Consider the following 17,842-nt stretch of genomic DNA (forward strand, 5'->3'; position numbering starts at 1 on the left):
ATATTTATCAGGCCCACAAAGCACCAGGCCTGGGCTGACCTCCTGGCAGAGAATTGAGTACTGACTTGTCCAAGGTCACACAGCTGGCAAGCTGGTGGAAGGAAGACTCAAGGCCAGGCCCGTCTGATCCCAGGATCCTGAATGCGACCTGCTGAGACTTTGAGAGTGTCTGGCTCTAGTAAGTGGGCATCTTTCACCCTTGGGGCATCCTGATGAAATCGGTCAGGTGTCCCCTAACCAGAGCATGAGTGTAAATACAAGAAGGAAGTCCCTGGGTTGGGGCACAGAGGACTCACCCACTTAATAGCTGGTGGGCTTTGGGCCAATGTCGCTGTCTCTCAGTCGAGTGCTCCATCTGTGAAACAAGCCCAGCAGGCCTTCCTCTGGGAGTTCTGGTGGGTCGAAGGCAAGATGGCAGTGAAAAAGTCCTGGGCAGGGCTTCCCAGGTGGCTCCGTGGCAAAGAATCTGCCTGTAGTGCGAGAGATCCTGGTTCAATTCCTGGGTCAGGAAGATCCCCTGGAGAAGGGATAGGCTAACCACTCCAGTATTCTTAGACTTCCCTGGTGGCTCAGCTGGTAAAGAATCCACCTGCAGTGTGGGAGACCTGCGTTCGATCCCTAGGTTGGGAAGATCCCCTGGAGAAGGGAGAGGCTACCCACTCCAGTATTCTGGCCTGGAGAATTCCACGGACTGTATAGTCCATGGGGTCACAAAGAGTTGGACACGACTGAGTGACTAAGCTCAACACATTCTTGTCTGGGAAGTGCTGTGGACAGAGGAGCCTGGTGGGCTGCACCATCTGTGTGACTGTGGCCAAGTCTTCCCCTCGCGATGCTGTCACACCAGGCCCCTTGCTGCCCTCCCCAGCTGGCATCCAGCGTCTCAGACATGGCCCAGGTCTCCAGCAGGTCATCTGCTCTGCCGTTTGGCCCAGATGACTTTCCACGAGGTACTGCCAGTGGCCAGGGTGGCCCACGTGTCCAGACAGGTGGCTCCGTGAGCCGCTGCTTGGAGCCCTCGGCCATTCTCAGCATTCCCTTCTCATGCAAGTGTCCCCTCTCACATCCTCACTCATCTTCCCACCCGCATGCAGCTTGCTTAACCAGAGGCTCCCAAGTCATGGGACATCTTGCTGACCTCTAGGTCTAGTTTCCAAAGCTGGAGTGTTACCCCAGCATTGAGGGTTTGCGGACCCCACTATGTGGGCATCAACCCAAATCTGCTAAGAGTGCCAGCATCTCCTCTTCACCCTAATCCTTTCTGTTCTTACAGCGCTGGTGACTGGTCTCCCCAGTCCTCCCCCCCACCTCCCCCATCAGCTTGGCCACCTCCTGGCTAAATCCAGGGATGCTCTTCAGCCTTATCCAGTCCAGCCCTTCTTGGTGCCTCTTGCACTCTCCACTTGCCCTCGCTGGCCTGCTGATCACCTCTTCTCCCACTCCTCAGGGCCTTCCATGACTGAGTCCAACCCCAGGTGCTTGCACTCCCCAAGCCCTGCCCCCTGTCCTCCAGTGTGAGCTCCCCGGATGAGTCGTTCATACCCTTGCTGTCTACAAGGACTTTATTGCTTTTGACTTCCAACCCTGTGTCTCCCATCAGGGGGCACCCTTGACCTCCAGAACTGCACCTGCAGACCCTTCCCAGCACCACTGGGTGGCCTAGCAGCCACCTGCCAATAACACCCCCCTTCTGCCCCCAGGCCAACTCCCCTCCCTGTGTTCTCCCTCCCAGCGGTGGCACCACCAGCATCCTCTGAACCAGTCAGAATCCTGAGCTTGACTCTTGCCTCCTTTCTCTCCACGACCCCATGTACCCACAGCCCTGTCAGCTCCACCCTTTCATAGGCTTGTATCAGCATGCCTGTTTTCCATTTCTCTGCTGCCTTGGTGAAACCCATTATCTTGCCCCAGGGGACACAATCACCGGAGACCCCCAAGGCACCTTCCCTCCTACCCACCCTGAAGTATCCTTTAGGATTGGTCATCCCAAACTCACAGTTGCTGCTCGACATTTCATGGGCAGGTGCTCGCTCTCAGAGTCCTGAGCCCTGTTTCTTTGCTTGACCAACTCCACCTTGACCTTCACCACCCAGCTTAAGCTCCATTTTGTCCACTGCACTTATCAGATAGTGATGACATTGCCTGTTTTTTTGTTTCCCTCTCCCCCGAGGATCACACACTTGACTGAGCTTTATGAAGGTGAGAACACTGAGCTGAGTGCCCAAGCCCTTGATTCAGGGCTTGGCATGAAGTTTATACCCACGTGTCTGGAGGACAGAGGGGATGAGGTTGGACAAAGTGGGCATCCCAGTAGCCAAAATCTCTTTTACCTCCCTGCAGCTTCCTGGAGCTTCCAGGCTGTCTCACATCCTTCTTTTTATGCTGTGGTATTTTACCTGTAGGGTATTTGATTCTGTGCTTGGAATTTGTGTGTCTCTATAACAGATGCTCAGACAATCACATACAGACACCTAGTTACCTTCAGTTCAGTTCAGTCGCTCAGTCGTGTCCGACTATTTGCGACCCCATGAATTGTAGCAGGCCAGGCCTCCCTGTCCATCACCAACTCCTGGAACCAAACCCATGTCCATCAAGTTGATGATGCCATCCAGCCATCTCATCCTCTGTCGTCCCCTTCTCCTCCTGCCCCCAATCCTTCCCAGCATTAGGGTCTTTTCCAATGAGTCAACTCTTCACATGAGGTGGCCAAAGTATTGGAGTTTCAGCTTCACCATCAGTCCTTCCAATGAACACCCAGGACTGATCTCCTTTAGGATGGACTGGTTGGATATCCTTGCAGTCCAAGGGACTCTCAAGAGTCTTCTCCAACACCACAGTTCAAAAGCATCAATTCTTCAGCACTCAGCTTTCTTCACAGTCCAACTGTCACATCCATACATGACCACTGGAAAAACCATAGCCTTGACTAGACAGACCTTTGTTGGCAAAGTAATGTCTCTGCTTTTAAATATGCTATCCAGGTTGGTCATAACTTTAAACATCTTTTAATTTCATGGCTGCAATCACCATCTGCAGTGATTTTGGAGCCCCAAAAAATAAAGTCTGACATTGTTTCCACTGTTTCCCCATCTATTTGCCATGAAGTGATGGGACCAGATGCCATGATCTTAGTTTTCTGAATGTTGCATTTAAGCCAACTTCTTCACTCTCCTTCACTTTCATCAAGAGGCTTTTTAGTTCCTCTTCACTTTCTGCCATAAGGGTGGTGTCATCTGCATTACTGATATTTCTCCCAGCAATCTTGATTCCAGCTTGTGCTACATCCAGCCCAGCGTTTCTCATGATGTACTCTGCATATAAGTTAAATAAGTAGGGTGACAATATACAGCCTTGACATACTCCTTTTCCTATTTGGAACCAGCCTGTTGGTCCATGTCCAGTTCTAACTATTGCTTCCTGACCTGCATACAGGTTTCTCAAGAGACAGGTCAGATGATCTGGTATTCCCATCTCTTTAAGAATTTTCCACAGTTTCTTGTGATCCACACAGTCAAAGGCTTTGGCATAGTCAATAAATCAGAAATAGATGTTTTTCTGGAACTCTCTTGCTTTTTTGATGATCCAACGGATGTTGGCAATTTGATCTCTGGTTCCTCTGCCTTTTCTAAAACCAGCTTGAACATCTGGAAGTTCACGGTTCATGTATTGCTGAAGCCTGGCTTGGAGAATTTTGAGCATTACTTTACTAGTTACCTTACCTCGATTAATTTAGCTAACTTTCCTGGATGAGAGACAGGCACAGACTAGGTGCTCAGTCAATGCCAGATCCTTACTACTGACCCATTTTGGAGATGGATAAAACTGACCCCACAGACAAACCACTTGCTATCTTAAACACTTGTTATGTTGAAATACAACAGCTCACACTTTTTTTACAGTTTGAAGTTGCTGAAAATGAATGATCCACAAATGTATTCTTTTTGGTTATCTATCTTGAAGATTCACTTTATATTCAACCTAAAATAACTGTGTCAGTAGAATGTGATCCTGAAGATGCCATTGTTTCTTTGTGAGACAGTCACATTTCAGAACATTGCATGAGATCTTCACCTATTTTAAGTCTTAAATCAAGACTTGAATAGAAACTGAATTTTGAATAGAAGATAAAATTTCTCAGAACTATTAATGTGATGTATACTTAAAATAATGACCATCAAGGATGTCTACATCCTAATCACTGGAACTCATGAAAATGTTAGGTTACATGTCAATGGAAAGTTAGGGCTGCAGGTGGAATTAGGTTGTTATAGGTCTCCCCCCAAAGAAGTTACCAGAACGTGGAAGATAGGCATGGAACACACTCCTCAGAGTCCTCAGAAGGAAACCACCCTGCCAGCCCTTTAATTTTTTTACTTCCAGCCACCAGAACTGTAAGAGAATAAATTCTTGTTGTTTTAAGCCTTTCTTTGGGATTGGAATGAAAACTGAACTTTTTCAGTCCTGTGGCCACTGCTGTTTTCCAAATTTGCTGGCATATTGAGTGCAGCACTTTCACAGCATCGTCTTTTAGGATTTGAAATAGCTCAGCTGAAATTCCATCACCTCCACTAGCTTTGTTCATAATGATGCTTCTTAAGGCCCACTTGACTTTGCACTCCAGGATGTCTGGCTCTAAGTGAGTGATCACACCATCATGGTTATCTCAGTCATGAAGATCTTTTTTGTACAGTTCTGTGTATTCTTGCCACCTCTTCTTAATGTCTTCTGCCTCTGTTAGGTCCATACCATTTCTGTCCTTTATTGTGCCCATCTTTGCATGAAATGTTCCCTTGGTATCTCTAATTTTCTTGAAGAGATGTCTAGTCTTTCCCATTCTGTTGTTTTCCTCTATTTCTTTGCATTGATGACTTAGGAAGGCTTTCTTATCTCTCCTTGCTGTTCTTTGGAACTCTACATTCAAATGGGTCTATCTTTCCTTTTCTCCTTTGCCTTTCATTTCTCTTCTTTTCTCAGCTATTTGTAAGGCCTCTTCACAAACCATTTTGCCTTTTTGCATTTCTTTTTCTTGGGAATGGTCTTGATCACTGCTTCCTGTACAATGTCCTAAACCTCAGTCCATAGTTCTTGAGGCACTCTATCAGATCTAATCCCTTGAATTTATTTTTGTCACTTCCACTGTATAATCATAAGGGATTTGATTTAGGTCATACCTGAATGGTCTAGTGGTTTTCCCTAATTTCTTCAATTTAAGTCTGAATTTTGCAATAAGGTGTTCATGATCTGAGCCACAGTCAGCTCCCCGTCCTGTTTTTGCTGACTGGATAGAGCTTCTCCACCTTTGGCTGCAAAGAATATAATCAATCTGATTTTGATATTGACCATCTGGTGATGTCCATGTGTAGAGTCATCTCTTCTGTTGTTGGGAGAGGGTGTTTGCTATGACCAGTACGTTCTCTTGGCAAAACTATATTAGCCTTTGCCCTGCTTCATTTTGTACTCCAAGGCCAAACTTGCCTGTTACTCCAGGTATCTCTTGACTTCCTAGTTTTACATTCCAGTCTCCTATGATAAAGGACATCTTTTTTTGGCATTAGTTCTAGAAGGTCTTGTAGGTTCATTTAACCATTAAACTTCAGCTTCTTTGGCATTAGTGGTTGGGGCATAGACTTGGATTACTGTGATATTGAATGGTTTGCCTTGGAAATGAGCAGAGATCATTCTGTCATTTTTGAAATTGTACCCAAGTTCTGCTTTTTGGACTCTTGTTGACTATGAGGGTTAGTTCATTTTTTTCTAAGGGATTCTTGCCCACAGTAGACATAATGGTCAATGGTCATCTGAATTAAATTTGCCCATTCCAGTCCATTTTTGTTCACTGATTACTAAAATGTTGGTGTTCACTCTTGCCATCTCCTGTTTGGTCACTTCTAATTTACCTTTATTGATGGACCTAACATTCCAGGTTCCTATGCAGTACTGCTCTTTACAGCATCAGACTTTACTTCCATCACCAGTCACATCCATAACTGGACATTGTTTTCACTTTGGCTCCATCTCTTCATTCTTTCTGGAGTTATTTCCCCACTCTTCTCCAGTAGCATATTGGGCACCTACCAGTCTGGGGTGTTCATCTTTCAGTGTCCTTTCCATTCTGTTCATGGGATTCTCAAGGCAAGAATACTGAAGTGGTTTGCCATTCCCTTCTCCAGTGGATCACGTTTTCATCAGAACTCTCCACTATGACCCATCTGTCTTGGGTGGCCCTACATGGTGTGGCTCATAGTTTCCTTGAGTTAGACAAGGCTGTGGTCCATGTGGTCATTTTGGTTAGTTTTCTGTGCTTGTGATTTTCATTCTGTCTGCAGTGATCACAGGACTAGAAAAGGTCAGTTTTTATTTCAATCCTAAAGAAAGACAATACCAAAGAATGTTCAAACTACCACACAATTGCAGTCATCTCACACACTAGCAAAGAAATGCTCAAAATTCTCCAAGCGAGGCTTCAACAGTACGTGAACCAAGAACTTCTAGATGTTCAAGCTGGATTTAGAAAAGGCAGAGGAACCAGAGATCAAATTTCCAACATCCATTGGATCATAGAAAAAGCAAGAGAGTTCCAGAAAAACATCTACTTCTGCTTTATTGACTATGCCAAAGTCTTTGGCTGTGTGGATCACAGCAAACTGTGGAAGAGTTGGAAATGCCAAACTTAAAGAGATGGGAATGCCAGACCACCATACCTGCCTCCTGCAAAATCTGTATGCAGGTCAAGAAGCAACAGTTAGAACTGGACATGGAACAACCGACTGGTTCCAAATTGGGAAAGGAGTACACCAAGGGTATATATTGTCACCCTGTTCATTTAACTTATATGCAGAATATATCATGAGAAATGCCAGGCTAGATGAAGCACAAGCTGGAATCAAGATTGCCAGGAGAAATATCAATAACCTCAGATATGCAGATGACACCACTCTTATTGCAGAAAGCAAAAAGGAACTAAAGAGCCTCTTGATGAAAGTGAAAGAGGAGAGTGAAAAAGCTGGCTTAAAACTCAACATTCAGAAAACAAAGATCATGGCATCTGGTCCCATCACTTCATGGCAAATAGATGAGGAAACAATGCAAACAGTGAGAGACTTTATTTTGGGGGGCTCCAAAATCACCACAGATGGTGACTGCAGCCATGCTTGCTCCTTGGAAGAAAAGCTGTGACAAACCTAGACAGTGTATTAAAAAACAGAGACAAAAAAAAAGAAAAAACAGAGACATTACTTTCACGACAAAGGTCCATCTAGTCAAAGCTATGGTTTTTCCAGTAGTCATGTATGGAGGTGAGAGTTGGACCATAAAGAAGGCTGAGTGCTGAATAATTGATGCTTTTGAACTGTGGTGTTGGAGAAGACTCTTGAGAGTGCCTTGGACTGCAAGGAGATCCAACCAGTCCATCCTAAAGGAAATCAGTTCTGAATATTCATTGGAAGAACTGATGCTGAAGCTGAAGTTCCCATACTTTGGCCACCTGATGAGAAGAACTGACTCATTGGAAAAGACCCTGATGCTGGGAAAGATAGAAGGCAGGAGGAGAAGGGGATGACAGAGGAAGAGATGGTCAGATGGCATCACCAACTCGATGGTTATGAGTTTGAGCAAACTCCCGGAGTTTGTGATGGACAGGGAAGCCTGGCGTGCTGTGGTCCACGAGGTTGCAAAGAGTCAGACACCACTGAGCGACTGAACTGAACTGTTCTAAGCCACCCAGCTTGTGGCACTTCCTTGTAGCAGCTCTAGCAAATTAATACAGGTTTCTAGTCAGCTGGTTTTTCCTGAATTATCTGAGTGGGTCCAGTGTAACCGTAAGGGTCCTGAAACAGAAGAGGGAAGCAGAAGAGACGGTTGGAGTGATACAGTGCGAGAAGAGTTCTACCTGATTTGCTGGCTTTGAAGACAGAAGAAGGTGTCACCAGCCAGGGACTCAGGGCAGTGTGTAGAAGCTGGGAAAGGCAAAGAGACAGAGTCTTCCTGGAGTCTCCAGAAGGAACCAGCCCTGCAGCACCTTGATTTTAGCCCCTTGAGATCCACGTCAGTTTTTCTACCTCCAGAAGTGCAAGATAATCAGTCTGTATTTTTTTATGCCCTTAAGTTGATAGCAGTTGTGACAGCAGTAAAAAAAAAAAAAAAAAAATACCAGGTGTCAGGTAGTAACAGAGCTGTCCAAAATCTAGTAGTCCCCCCTCGTCCATGGGCCATACACCCCAAGCGCCCCATTGGTAGATGCCCGAAACCCAGGATAGTACTGATCCCTGCAGATATTTACATACTATATATTTCCTGTACTAAGCGGCAGGGAGCCTATACAGTGTGGATAAGCTGGGCAAAGGAATGGTTCTCATCCCGGGTGGAACTGATTGGGATGTAGGAGATTTCATCCCACTGCTCAGAACAGCACACAGTTTAAACTTATGAATTGTTTATTTCTGGAATTTTCCATTTAATGTCTTCAGATTGCAGTTGACTGCTAGTAAACTGGGGAAAGTGAAACCACAGAAAAAGGCAGAAAACTACCTGATTAGAATGATCCAACTGAGAAAAGTGAAACCACAGATAAAAGCAGACAACTGCCTGATTAGAATGATTGAACTTGGCACATGTACAAAGGAGATGCGTCTGTGTTGGTTGGATAGGAGAGGCTGACCTGACCCTGTGGGAATGGGGCAGGGGCCTGACTTATGGAAGTATTAATGGTGGCTTCATCAAGAATTACAGTTTTATTGCCTTTAAGAAGAACTACTAACTCAAACTCGGCTAACGAATGTCACTGTTAAGATTTTTGGAGGATGTGAGTGAAAAAAGCTCAGGTTTGCATTGTAATTGTAGTGCACATAGTTGTGTGGAACTGTCGGCCCTTCTCAAGCTAACAGACTTGCGATCGATGGGACTTGACTCTGATGTCCAGGTGTGTGATGTCGTCCCGTGTCCCACATGGGCCTCATGTGGCCGAGGCCCTTCAGCGGAAGTGGTTTCTTTCTGTCACCAAAAGAAAAGTCTTAGGAAGACCACTTTTCATCCCCATTCCTCACTGAGGTGTTTGTTAAGTTCAGGAGCAAGAAGGCCCAGCTGAAAAATAGTTCCAGTAACCTATAGCAGGTGTGCCCACGACACAGAGCCCTCCTGTCCGTGGCTCGACACGTGTTTCAGGCAGGGATGGATCTGAGGATTCTTCTGGAAAGAGGACAAGGGGTACGTGAGCTCTTTTCCATCCTGTCATCCTTTTGAAAAGTACCAGCTTCCGGTGGCTCAGATGGTAAAGAATCCGATCAAACACTGACCTGGGTTCGATCCCTGGGTTAGGAAGATCCCCTGGAGGAGGGCATGGCAACCCACTCCAGTATTCTTATCTGGAGAATCTCATGGACAGAGGAGTCTGGCGGGAGTCCGTGGGGTTGCAAAGAGTCGGACACGACTGAGCGACTAAGCACAGCACACAACAGATACTAGAGGTAAAGGAGAGAAGCACCTGGGAGGCTGGCAGTCCCTCCCAGCTCTGCGGGAATCCGATCCCCACAGACCTGACTTTCTAGACAGTGGTGGGCTAGGAGGAGCCCCCGGGGCAGGACTGCTGAGCCCTGCCAGCAGTTCCCTGTCTCCCCAGGTGTCCTGGATGTGACCTTTGTGTGAACAGAGTTGGTACCCACATTCCCTAGACACATGCTCTGATTGTGTGCCCAGGAGTGGAGAAGCTGGCACCCCATGGCAGTGGCATGCACGCCGAGGGCAATGAGGGCCCCGTGAGTATGACAGCAGTGTTTGCGTACCCCATGAGTATCCCACAGTGTGGATGTGTTGTGCTTCCCTGGGCCACAGCAAATGCAAAAGGCAGGAGCAGGATTCTAAGCCATTTCACAGGTCAGCACAACACCCTGACCTCAACCTGAAACCTAACATTTATATTTGCAAAGTTTATATTTGCAAAAGGTCAGGACAAAGGAGATTTGGCTGAGAGTCAGTTCTTGAGAGAAAAACCTAGTAGGTGCTAGCAGAGGTCAGTGTGGTTGCTTTAAGAAAGAAAGGAAATGGTGCAGAGTTGGGGAGCGTTCTTGAAAACAAGTCCCCATTTAAGGAGAAGACCAGCACATTCTCTTGCCACATCAAGTCACATCGGGACCATTCTATCTGTGACATATCAATCCATCTTAAAAACAGCAGTGACTGACTTGAGACTTAGAACGGATTGAGAATCTGTACATTATTTTGATCAAGAGAAGAGAAAACTTAAAAGGGGAACCAAAGACCTATCTTCAGATAGTTGAGAGGGAATTCTTGTACTCTAAAGACCAGGACTAGGAGAAATGGATAGAAGTTGGTTCACATCTTTCAGAAGTGTTCAAGCAGTTGTCAGGCACTGAAATGGGAGCAAGGCTGCCTGCCATCGGCGAACTCTTCATTTCCCACCAGGGAGACACAGAATAATGACAATACTGGTTACGTTATAAGGCAGTGTGCCAGGCACTGCCATAAGTAGTTTGCAGGTGGTATGCTGCTTGTCCTCACTCCCTAGGTTGGCACTGTGTTTCCATCTTCGTAGCATGAGCAAGAGGTCTGATGAGAGGAGCGTCACTGCAGTTAGTCCCTGGGCTGTGAAGGACCAAGTGATGAGCTCTGCCAGGGGGTCTGGAATGAGCTCTAGATGAGGTGGCCTGAGCTTGCCCTAAGGGATGAGGGGGAACCATGTCGGGATGGAACTGGGTAGCCCCGTCTTCTCAAAATTTAGTCCAACACCCTCCAGTGCCCCAGCTGGTCCAGGCCACCCTTGTCTCCCACCTAGACCATTGCAGTGGCCTCCACCCTGCCCTCCCTGCGGCCTTCACCCACTGTCGGCTTACTGCCACGCGGAGCCAGGGTGGCCTTGGAGAGGCGTGCCCTCCTCTCTCTAAACGCCCCCCCCCGCCCAGACTTCATCTTATTCAAGCAGGAGGCAGCAGCCCGCCAGGCCCTGCGTGACCTCCCCCTGTGGCCTCTCGGGTCCCGCCCTCTCCTGCTCACCCCCTGCCCAGCCACACTTGCTCCCGGCTGCCCTCGGCCCTAGTGTGCTGGAGGCCAGCACATGCCGCCTCCAGGGCCTTTGTACCTGCTGTGCGCTCTGCCTACATCTTCTCCCAGAAAGCACGGGGCTCCGGCCTCACTTCCTCCCGGGCGCTGCCCATGGCAGGCCATCCCCCACCTTGGACAAAACAGTGCTAATGCTCGCCTTGCCCCGTCCGCCCCGTGCCACTTTGCTTTCCTCTGAAGCACTTATTACGGCGTGGCATGTTCTGTCTGTCTGTAATATAGAACATGTTATATGGTGGGCTACAGTCCAGGGGTTCGCAAAGAGTCCGACATGACTGAGCAGCTAACACTTTCACCTTCAGTCAGTTTTCATACGTTCTGTTACATTATGTTTTATTCTGTTGTAAATTGCTCATCAGTTTACCATCTGTCCCCAAGATTCAGAGGCAGGCTTTGTTTTGTTCTCTGCCTCATCACCAGCACCTAAGTGTCTCCAAGGGGGATGGCCTCATCAGGTGGGATCTGGGTCTGACTGTTGTGAGAACCGAGTGGTTTTCAGCACTCACCATCCAGACGGCGCTGTTGTGTCAAGTAGCGCATTCCTGGAATTGCCACGATTGGGGCTCGCAAGAGTGGCACTAGTGGTGAAGAACCCGCCTGCAGTGGAGGAGATGGGGGTTCGGTCCCTGGGTAGCAAAGATCCCCTGGAGGAGGGCATGGCAACCCACTCCAGCATTCTTGCCTGGAGAGTCCCATGGACAGAGGAGCCCCGCAGACTACAGTCCACAGGGTCACAAAGAGTCGGACGTGACGGAAGCGACTCAGCGCACACGCATGCCAGGGACCACAGCACAGAGAGTCTCTGGAAGGACATTCAAAGCCCTGTTTGTGTCCTGAGAAATCATGGTTCCTACACTGCCTCGCTGCTTTCCAGCACCGTAAGGCCAGCAGAGACCTGACAGAATTGGGATCATTGAAACATTACGCAGGTAGAGTCATAGTTGAGCACTTTCAGCTGGTGGCCTCAGCAGCTTAGTCACTCTCGAGAGACTTTGTCCATCCCAAGTTGCCTCCTCAAGAGGGACAGTCCCCACTCAGGAGGGCCCGCCACCCTTTGGAAAGCAGGGAGGCCTGGTGTGTTTGGGCCGGGGCTAGGGCGTCCTCCGTTGAGGGCTGTGCCAGTCACCTTCTGCTGCAGTGACGAACAACCCCAGAATCTCAGTGGCATACAACAGCATCGTGCTATGACAGAGCCCAGCAGTGGGGCCGTCCCTGTATTGGACCTGCCATTCTCACGGCAGAGAGCAGGAAGAGCGAGAGACAAGGCATAGAGTCACCCAAAACTTCTGCTGGAATGTGGCCCGATTCGTGTCCATTCATACCTGAACAAAGATGGCCCAAGACAGCAGGATGGAGACGTAGGTTCAATAAGAGTCTGACATGGGGAGTGGGGTGCAGAAAGGTTTCTGTGCTGAGAAGACCACTGAACCACTCTACTCAGACAGCTCTGATAGTCTGGAATTGTCTCCAAACCCGACTGCAAAGCTGCGTCTGCCTCCTTCCCTCCCACAGCAGGCCCACGATCTGTCTGGAAGGCCCTTTGTCCACTCACTGTCTTGTCTTTCTCTGGGCAGGTGGGTAGCAGGCCCGTGGAGCCCCTGCTCGGCGACCTGCGAGAAGGGCATCCAGCACCGGGAAGTGACCTGTGTGTACCAGCTGCAGAATGGCACGCACGTTGCCACCCGGCCCCTCTACTGCCCGGTGCCCCGGCCGTCGCCCGTGCAGAGCTGCGAGGGCCAGGACTGCCTGTCCATCTGGGAGGCGTCGGAGTGGTCACAGGTGGGTGCCTGGGCTGCCCTGGGACCTTGTCTGCAGGGACCCCAAATGGCCCCTTTTCCTCCGTGCTGTTTGTGACACATCCCCAGGAATATCCTCACCAGACCCTGCCAGCTCAAAGCCATGTTCTGGGTCACATACTCTCAAATTCCATCTGATGTTTCAACATGGCCAAAAAACCATGGATAGTGTATTTTTGTTAATATACATCACAGTACTGTTTGGTTTGTTTGCTGTGAGAATTCTCTTGTAAATATAGATGGAGGGATGGATAGTTGGATGGATAGGAGATGGGTAGGTGGTTAGACAAATATATACATTTTCATCTCTTTTGAGCACTCTGGAACTGTAGGGTGGTCAGGCTGGGAAAGTGGTTTCAGAGGCTCCCCTTCAGCTCCATGGCAGTCTTGGTGGAGCTACCTTTGCAAGAGGCAGGCGGATGCTGGGAGAGACAGCTTTTAGTGTGTGAGTAGGAGTCACAAATCTCATGCCATGTCACATTTTGGAAAGAGGTCAATTAACCTTAAGTTTTAACTTTGAAGACTGATCCTGGAAATATTTTATCTTTGGTAATATCATCCTTCAAGGCTTTGCAGTGAACTTGCATTAATGATTTTGATTGTTTGGCTATAAAACAAACAAACAAAAAAATAGCTGAATAAAGGGCAAGCTTCCCTGAGGTCTTCCATCAGACGTGTTCTAGGAAAGTCAGAAAGGCTAAATCCAAGACACTCTTCAGTGTGGAAAGTATTTTTAAAGTTCCTTTCTATTGCCAAACAGTTGGAATTATTTTGAATAAGAAAGTATTCAGCCCATTTTTAATGAAGGAAAAGTCTGCCCTTGGGTGACTGAGTTTACTTTTTAGGCAGATCATGACATGTACCTGTTTAAAGAGGAGAGGTTTTTGCCTACCCTTTAAGATATTTTGGGGAAAGGGAAGTTTAAATTTTTTAACTTTTTTCTCTTTACATGTACCTAGGTTGAGAAGTTTAACATTCAGTGCTCTTTTAGGGAGGGTAGTTGGAAAGCTAGGGGCAGGTGTATAGTCTCTCTCCCTTGCCATGAGCCTTAGGGCCTTGATCACCTGGTTCTTGATCCAAATAAGATTTATGTTTCAATCAGACCAAAACCATAAATTTTCCACCTATAGGACTCTTACGGGGAAAAGAAAAAATGCCTTTTACCAAAATAAACAAGCCTGACATAACCAAGTGTCATTATAGTATTGAAGAGCACTGCTTTGGAAAGTGTGAGACGGCTGGAGCAAGATTTTAAAAATGTCTCCATCTCTGTTTCCATATCTGTGCGTTGCCTGACGCTAATCCTGAAATAGTATCCACACCAATCAGTCTAATTCTGCCTCAGCCAAGGCTCAAAATGCTTCTTTCTAAACATTTGACGCAGAATCAAATCTTTCCTTCCTGAGATGCTCACAAAATTGGTATCCCTACCACTTTACCACATCCGGAAGTCCCTCTAACACTTCTTCCGGAAACAAATGGGTTTAAATTTCTAGTGGGTGAGTTTTTATTGCTGGGCTTGCTTGTATTCAGCCGGCAGTGTTGACCACTGGCACCAGGAGTCCCCAGCTTCTTCCCCGCTTCTTCAGAATAAGGAACAAATATTAAAAGGAAGAAAAACGTAACAACTATCTCCTGTCCTTGACTTCTGGTTCACACCCCTGGATCAGAAACCAAGAGAGAAACTGAACATCACCCTCCCAGGTCCCTTGCAAGGTGACCCCAGCCTACAGCACCTAAAGGCTTTCCCACCAACAGGCTGCTGGTCAAAGGGGGCCAGGCCAGGATTTGGTCAAGAAGTGGGCTGGGTATTGAGTGTTTGAAATTCAAGGGATGAGGCAAGGAACGCAGAGTAGAGAGAGAAAAAGCAGGAACTTGGGCAGAAGTGGTGAGTAGGCCCCTAGGTGCAGAAGGAGCTGGTGGTGTGGGTGCTGGTACCAGGGAGGAGCCTGTGGAGCGGATGGTGAGCGTGGAGTTGCTAAAATGGTCAGAAAGCACTGCCAAACAGAGAAGCAGAAGGCGAGCCCTTTAACACGATAACCCAGGATCCCCAGCCCCATGTCTCCTGCCCCAGGAGGCCTGTGCGCAAAGCCTGCCAGGGACTGGCCCCTTGCATCCGAAGTCCCTTTAAAACCCACACGCAAGAGCAAATGCAGGTGCTCTTCCAACCCCCACCCTCCAATGATACCATAATGACCTATGAAACGTGTATTTCTTCTCAAACAAACCAGTTTAAATTCGTCTCAAGAAAGTAAATGAATAAAACAAGAAAAGGACCTTCAGATGGAGAGCTAGATTGAATTCATAGGAAAAATAAAACTAGATAACATTTTGAGATAAATGTTAATAACAAATATAAAGAACATTTGTCCTTTATGTGCGTTTTTCCAGTGGACATGGTGGAACTTGTGAAAAGTCAAGTTTGTTGTAGCTCAAGAAAAATCACGATGTAGCCTCCCATATTTTTGGAGAACCAAAGTTAGAGTTGCTGGGGCCCACTCCTGCTTCTGCGGCTGCTGGGTAGCCCCACCCAGCTGTTGTGAGTCCCCCTCAGGATGTCCCGGGTCTCTTCGTGTCTGTGCATTGGACGGAACCCGGCCTTCAGCCCACCATTTCTGCCGGCTGCATTTTTGTCTCCGTGGTGGGCTTCCCCACACGACGAGCCAGAGGGTGGGCTCCCCAGGTTCCCCGGCCAGGTCACCTCTGCTTACTGATCAAGTCAGTTATGTCTCCCAGGGTCAAGGGTCCTCTCTTCCTTGTGCTTTGTGATTTTTTTTTCCCCAAACTCGTTTATTTTTAATTGAAGGAAAATTGCTTCACAATATTTTGTTGGCCTCTGGGGTCTGTCCACATGAGTCAGCCACAGGTATACATATGTCCCTCCCTCTTTAATCTACCACCCCCCCCCCCCCACCTCACACCCTTTCTCACCCCTCCAGGTAGTTACGGAGCCAGAGTTTAAGTTCCCTCATGCTTTGTTTTGAGACAAGTAAGAACTCACTCACTTGTCAGCCAGGCACCAGCCGATCTCCAGCCCAGAGGGTAGGGCTGGGAACCTCCCCGGCGGGCTCCAGACACCCCCACCCCCCAAGGTCTGCCTCATCTGTGCCTTGTCACCTCTCCAGCTCTGTCTCCATTTCCATGGATCTTGCTACCTAGGGGTGTGGGAAACTCTGAGGATTCACACATCACTCCTCTGTTTGGGTGCCCTGCCCACACCATCTCTTCCTGTGTTTCCCAGGAAGTAAAAAAGCAGAGGGAACATTACCCTGTTACCATTCTTGGCGTTCACATGAAACCCAGGGGCTTGCCAGGCACCTTCTCTGAGAGTCACCGGGGGCTTTGCTGTCCATCTCCTCCACCACCACCCCCCCCACCCCGCTGAACTGGTGCCTTTACTCCAGAATGGCTCAGGCCAATCACAGGACCTGGAGGCCAGCTGGGAGGAGCCGGGTGGGACCGTGTGCATAAGACTCAGAAAGACCAGGAGCTTTTTGAGGACAGAAAACAGCATCCTCATCCTTGCATCCTCAGTGTGGGGGCTGGTACCTGGTGGGCACTTAACAGGTGTGGATGGACCTGACTGGATTCAGTCTCCGAGTGGTGTCTTGCAGTGTTCTGCCACTTGTGGTAAAGGGACCCAGAAACGGACGGTGACGTGCACCAACTCCCAAGGGAAATGCGATGCGTCCACCAGGCCGAGAGCCGAGGAGCCCTGTGAGGACTACTCTGGCTGCTACGAGTGGAAAACTGGGAGCTGGTCCAAGGTGAGTACGGTGCCTGCACTTTCATCCCACCCAGGAAGCAGAGGTGACTCAAGGGGCTCAGTCCTCTCACCGTGGGCCCCAGTTCAACCAGATGGTCCCAGTCTCACCAGGTGAATTCACTTTCTCTCCCAACTCCACACCTGCTGGTGACTCCATACAGTGTCCATTCAGAAGGGCCCCGAGAACCCCCAAAGCAGGAAAGAGTGCCAAGGGGACCCATGCATCCTGCAGTGGGCTTGGTCACCAGCCATTGAGAGAGCCTCCTCAACGGTTGGGAGTCTGTCCCCAGGCAGACACAGAGGCCCTATGGGCAGACAGAGCACCATTGTCCCCAGGGTCCTTGGGCGAGGGCCAGATGATGCTTGAGGGGAAAGTACAGGGCCCTGGGGTGAGGAAAGGAGGCCATCTCCCAGGGCCTCAGGCAGGGGAGTTCAACAGTGTTCAAGTGAATGAAAGTTCCCTGCTAGTTATTCCTGTATTCGTTCATCTGATATCCTTGCCGCATACCCAAGGTGGATACCATTGTCACCCCAAGAACCATCCATGAGTGTTCTAGAGTCTTCTTCCAAATGCTGTAATATTTCTTCTGTCTGATTTTCTGATGAAAGTTTACAGTGAGAACCTGGAGCGCATTTGTTCCCTTTTGGTCTCAGTAACTGGAAGCGCTCCATTTGCTTCCATTGATATCTATGCTCAAAGGCCATACGCTGGTGGGAACAGTTTAGAGTTGATTGCTAACAGTTTAAAAAAATGGGAAATTTCACCTGGAAATTTGGATTTGGGCCTTTCTACGAAAACCTGGCAACCTGGCCTCCACCTGCACATGGCCTTCATGACCTGGCGCCCAGCAGGGGCTGTTGTGTCTCCCTAGGCTCCTCCAGCCACTTTGGGCTTTAATTTACCTGTCTGGCCAGGCAGAATAGCGTTGTCTGGACTCCATATGTCCAGGTATGAATTAGAATAAAGCTGCCGTTATTCGAAGGGTCCTTGTGGTCCCATCCTGAATGCAGCCTGTATCGCTAAAGGGCAACTCCTATGGTCACGGGCATCCCCGGGCAGGAGGAGAGGTGAGGAGGGATCAGCTGGGCCTTGGGGGTCTGGGGCCCCAGCCTTGGTTCCTCTGTACAGTGACCCGTCTGCCAGCAGTCCTCTCCCGTGCTGATCCCTGCGTAACAGAAGAAGGGGCAGAGGTGCAGAGAGGTTAAGCAA

At 48.5% G+C, this 17,842-nt stretch overlaps 1 protein-coding gene across 2 annotated transcripts in view; it reads left to right on the forward strand.

The window, feature by feature from the left end:
- The window catches only part of ADAMTS17 (ADAM metallopeptidase with thrombospondin type 1 motif 17), a 393,159-nt gene that overhangs the window by 357,900 nt on the left and 17,417 nt on the right, over positions 1-17,842 (forward strand). For both annotated transcript variants that reach the window (XM_043922552.1, XM_043922553.1), the window contains exons 20-21: positions 12,645-12,849; positions 16,481-16,633. In XM_043922552.1, coding sequence (XP_043778487.1) covers positions 12,645-12,849; positions 16,481-16,633 — 358 coding nt within the window. The remainder of the gene's footprint in view (positions 1-12,644; positions 12,850-16,480; positions 16,634-17,842) is intronic.

This window comes from Cervus elaphus, chromosome 13 (assembly GCF_910594005.1).
Source record: "Cervus elaphus chromosome 13, mCerEla1.1, whole genome shotgun sequence".
NCBI lineage: Eukaryota > Metazoa > Chordata > Mammalia > Artiodactyla > Cervidae > Cervus > Cervus elaphus.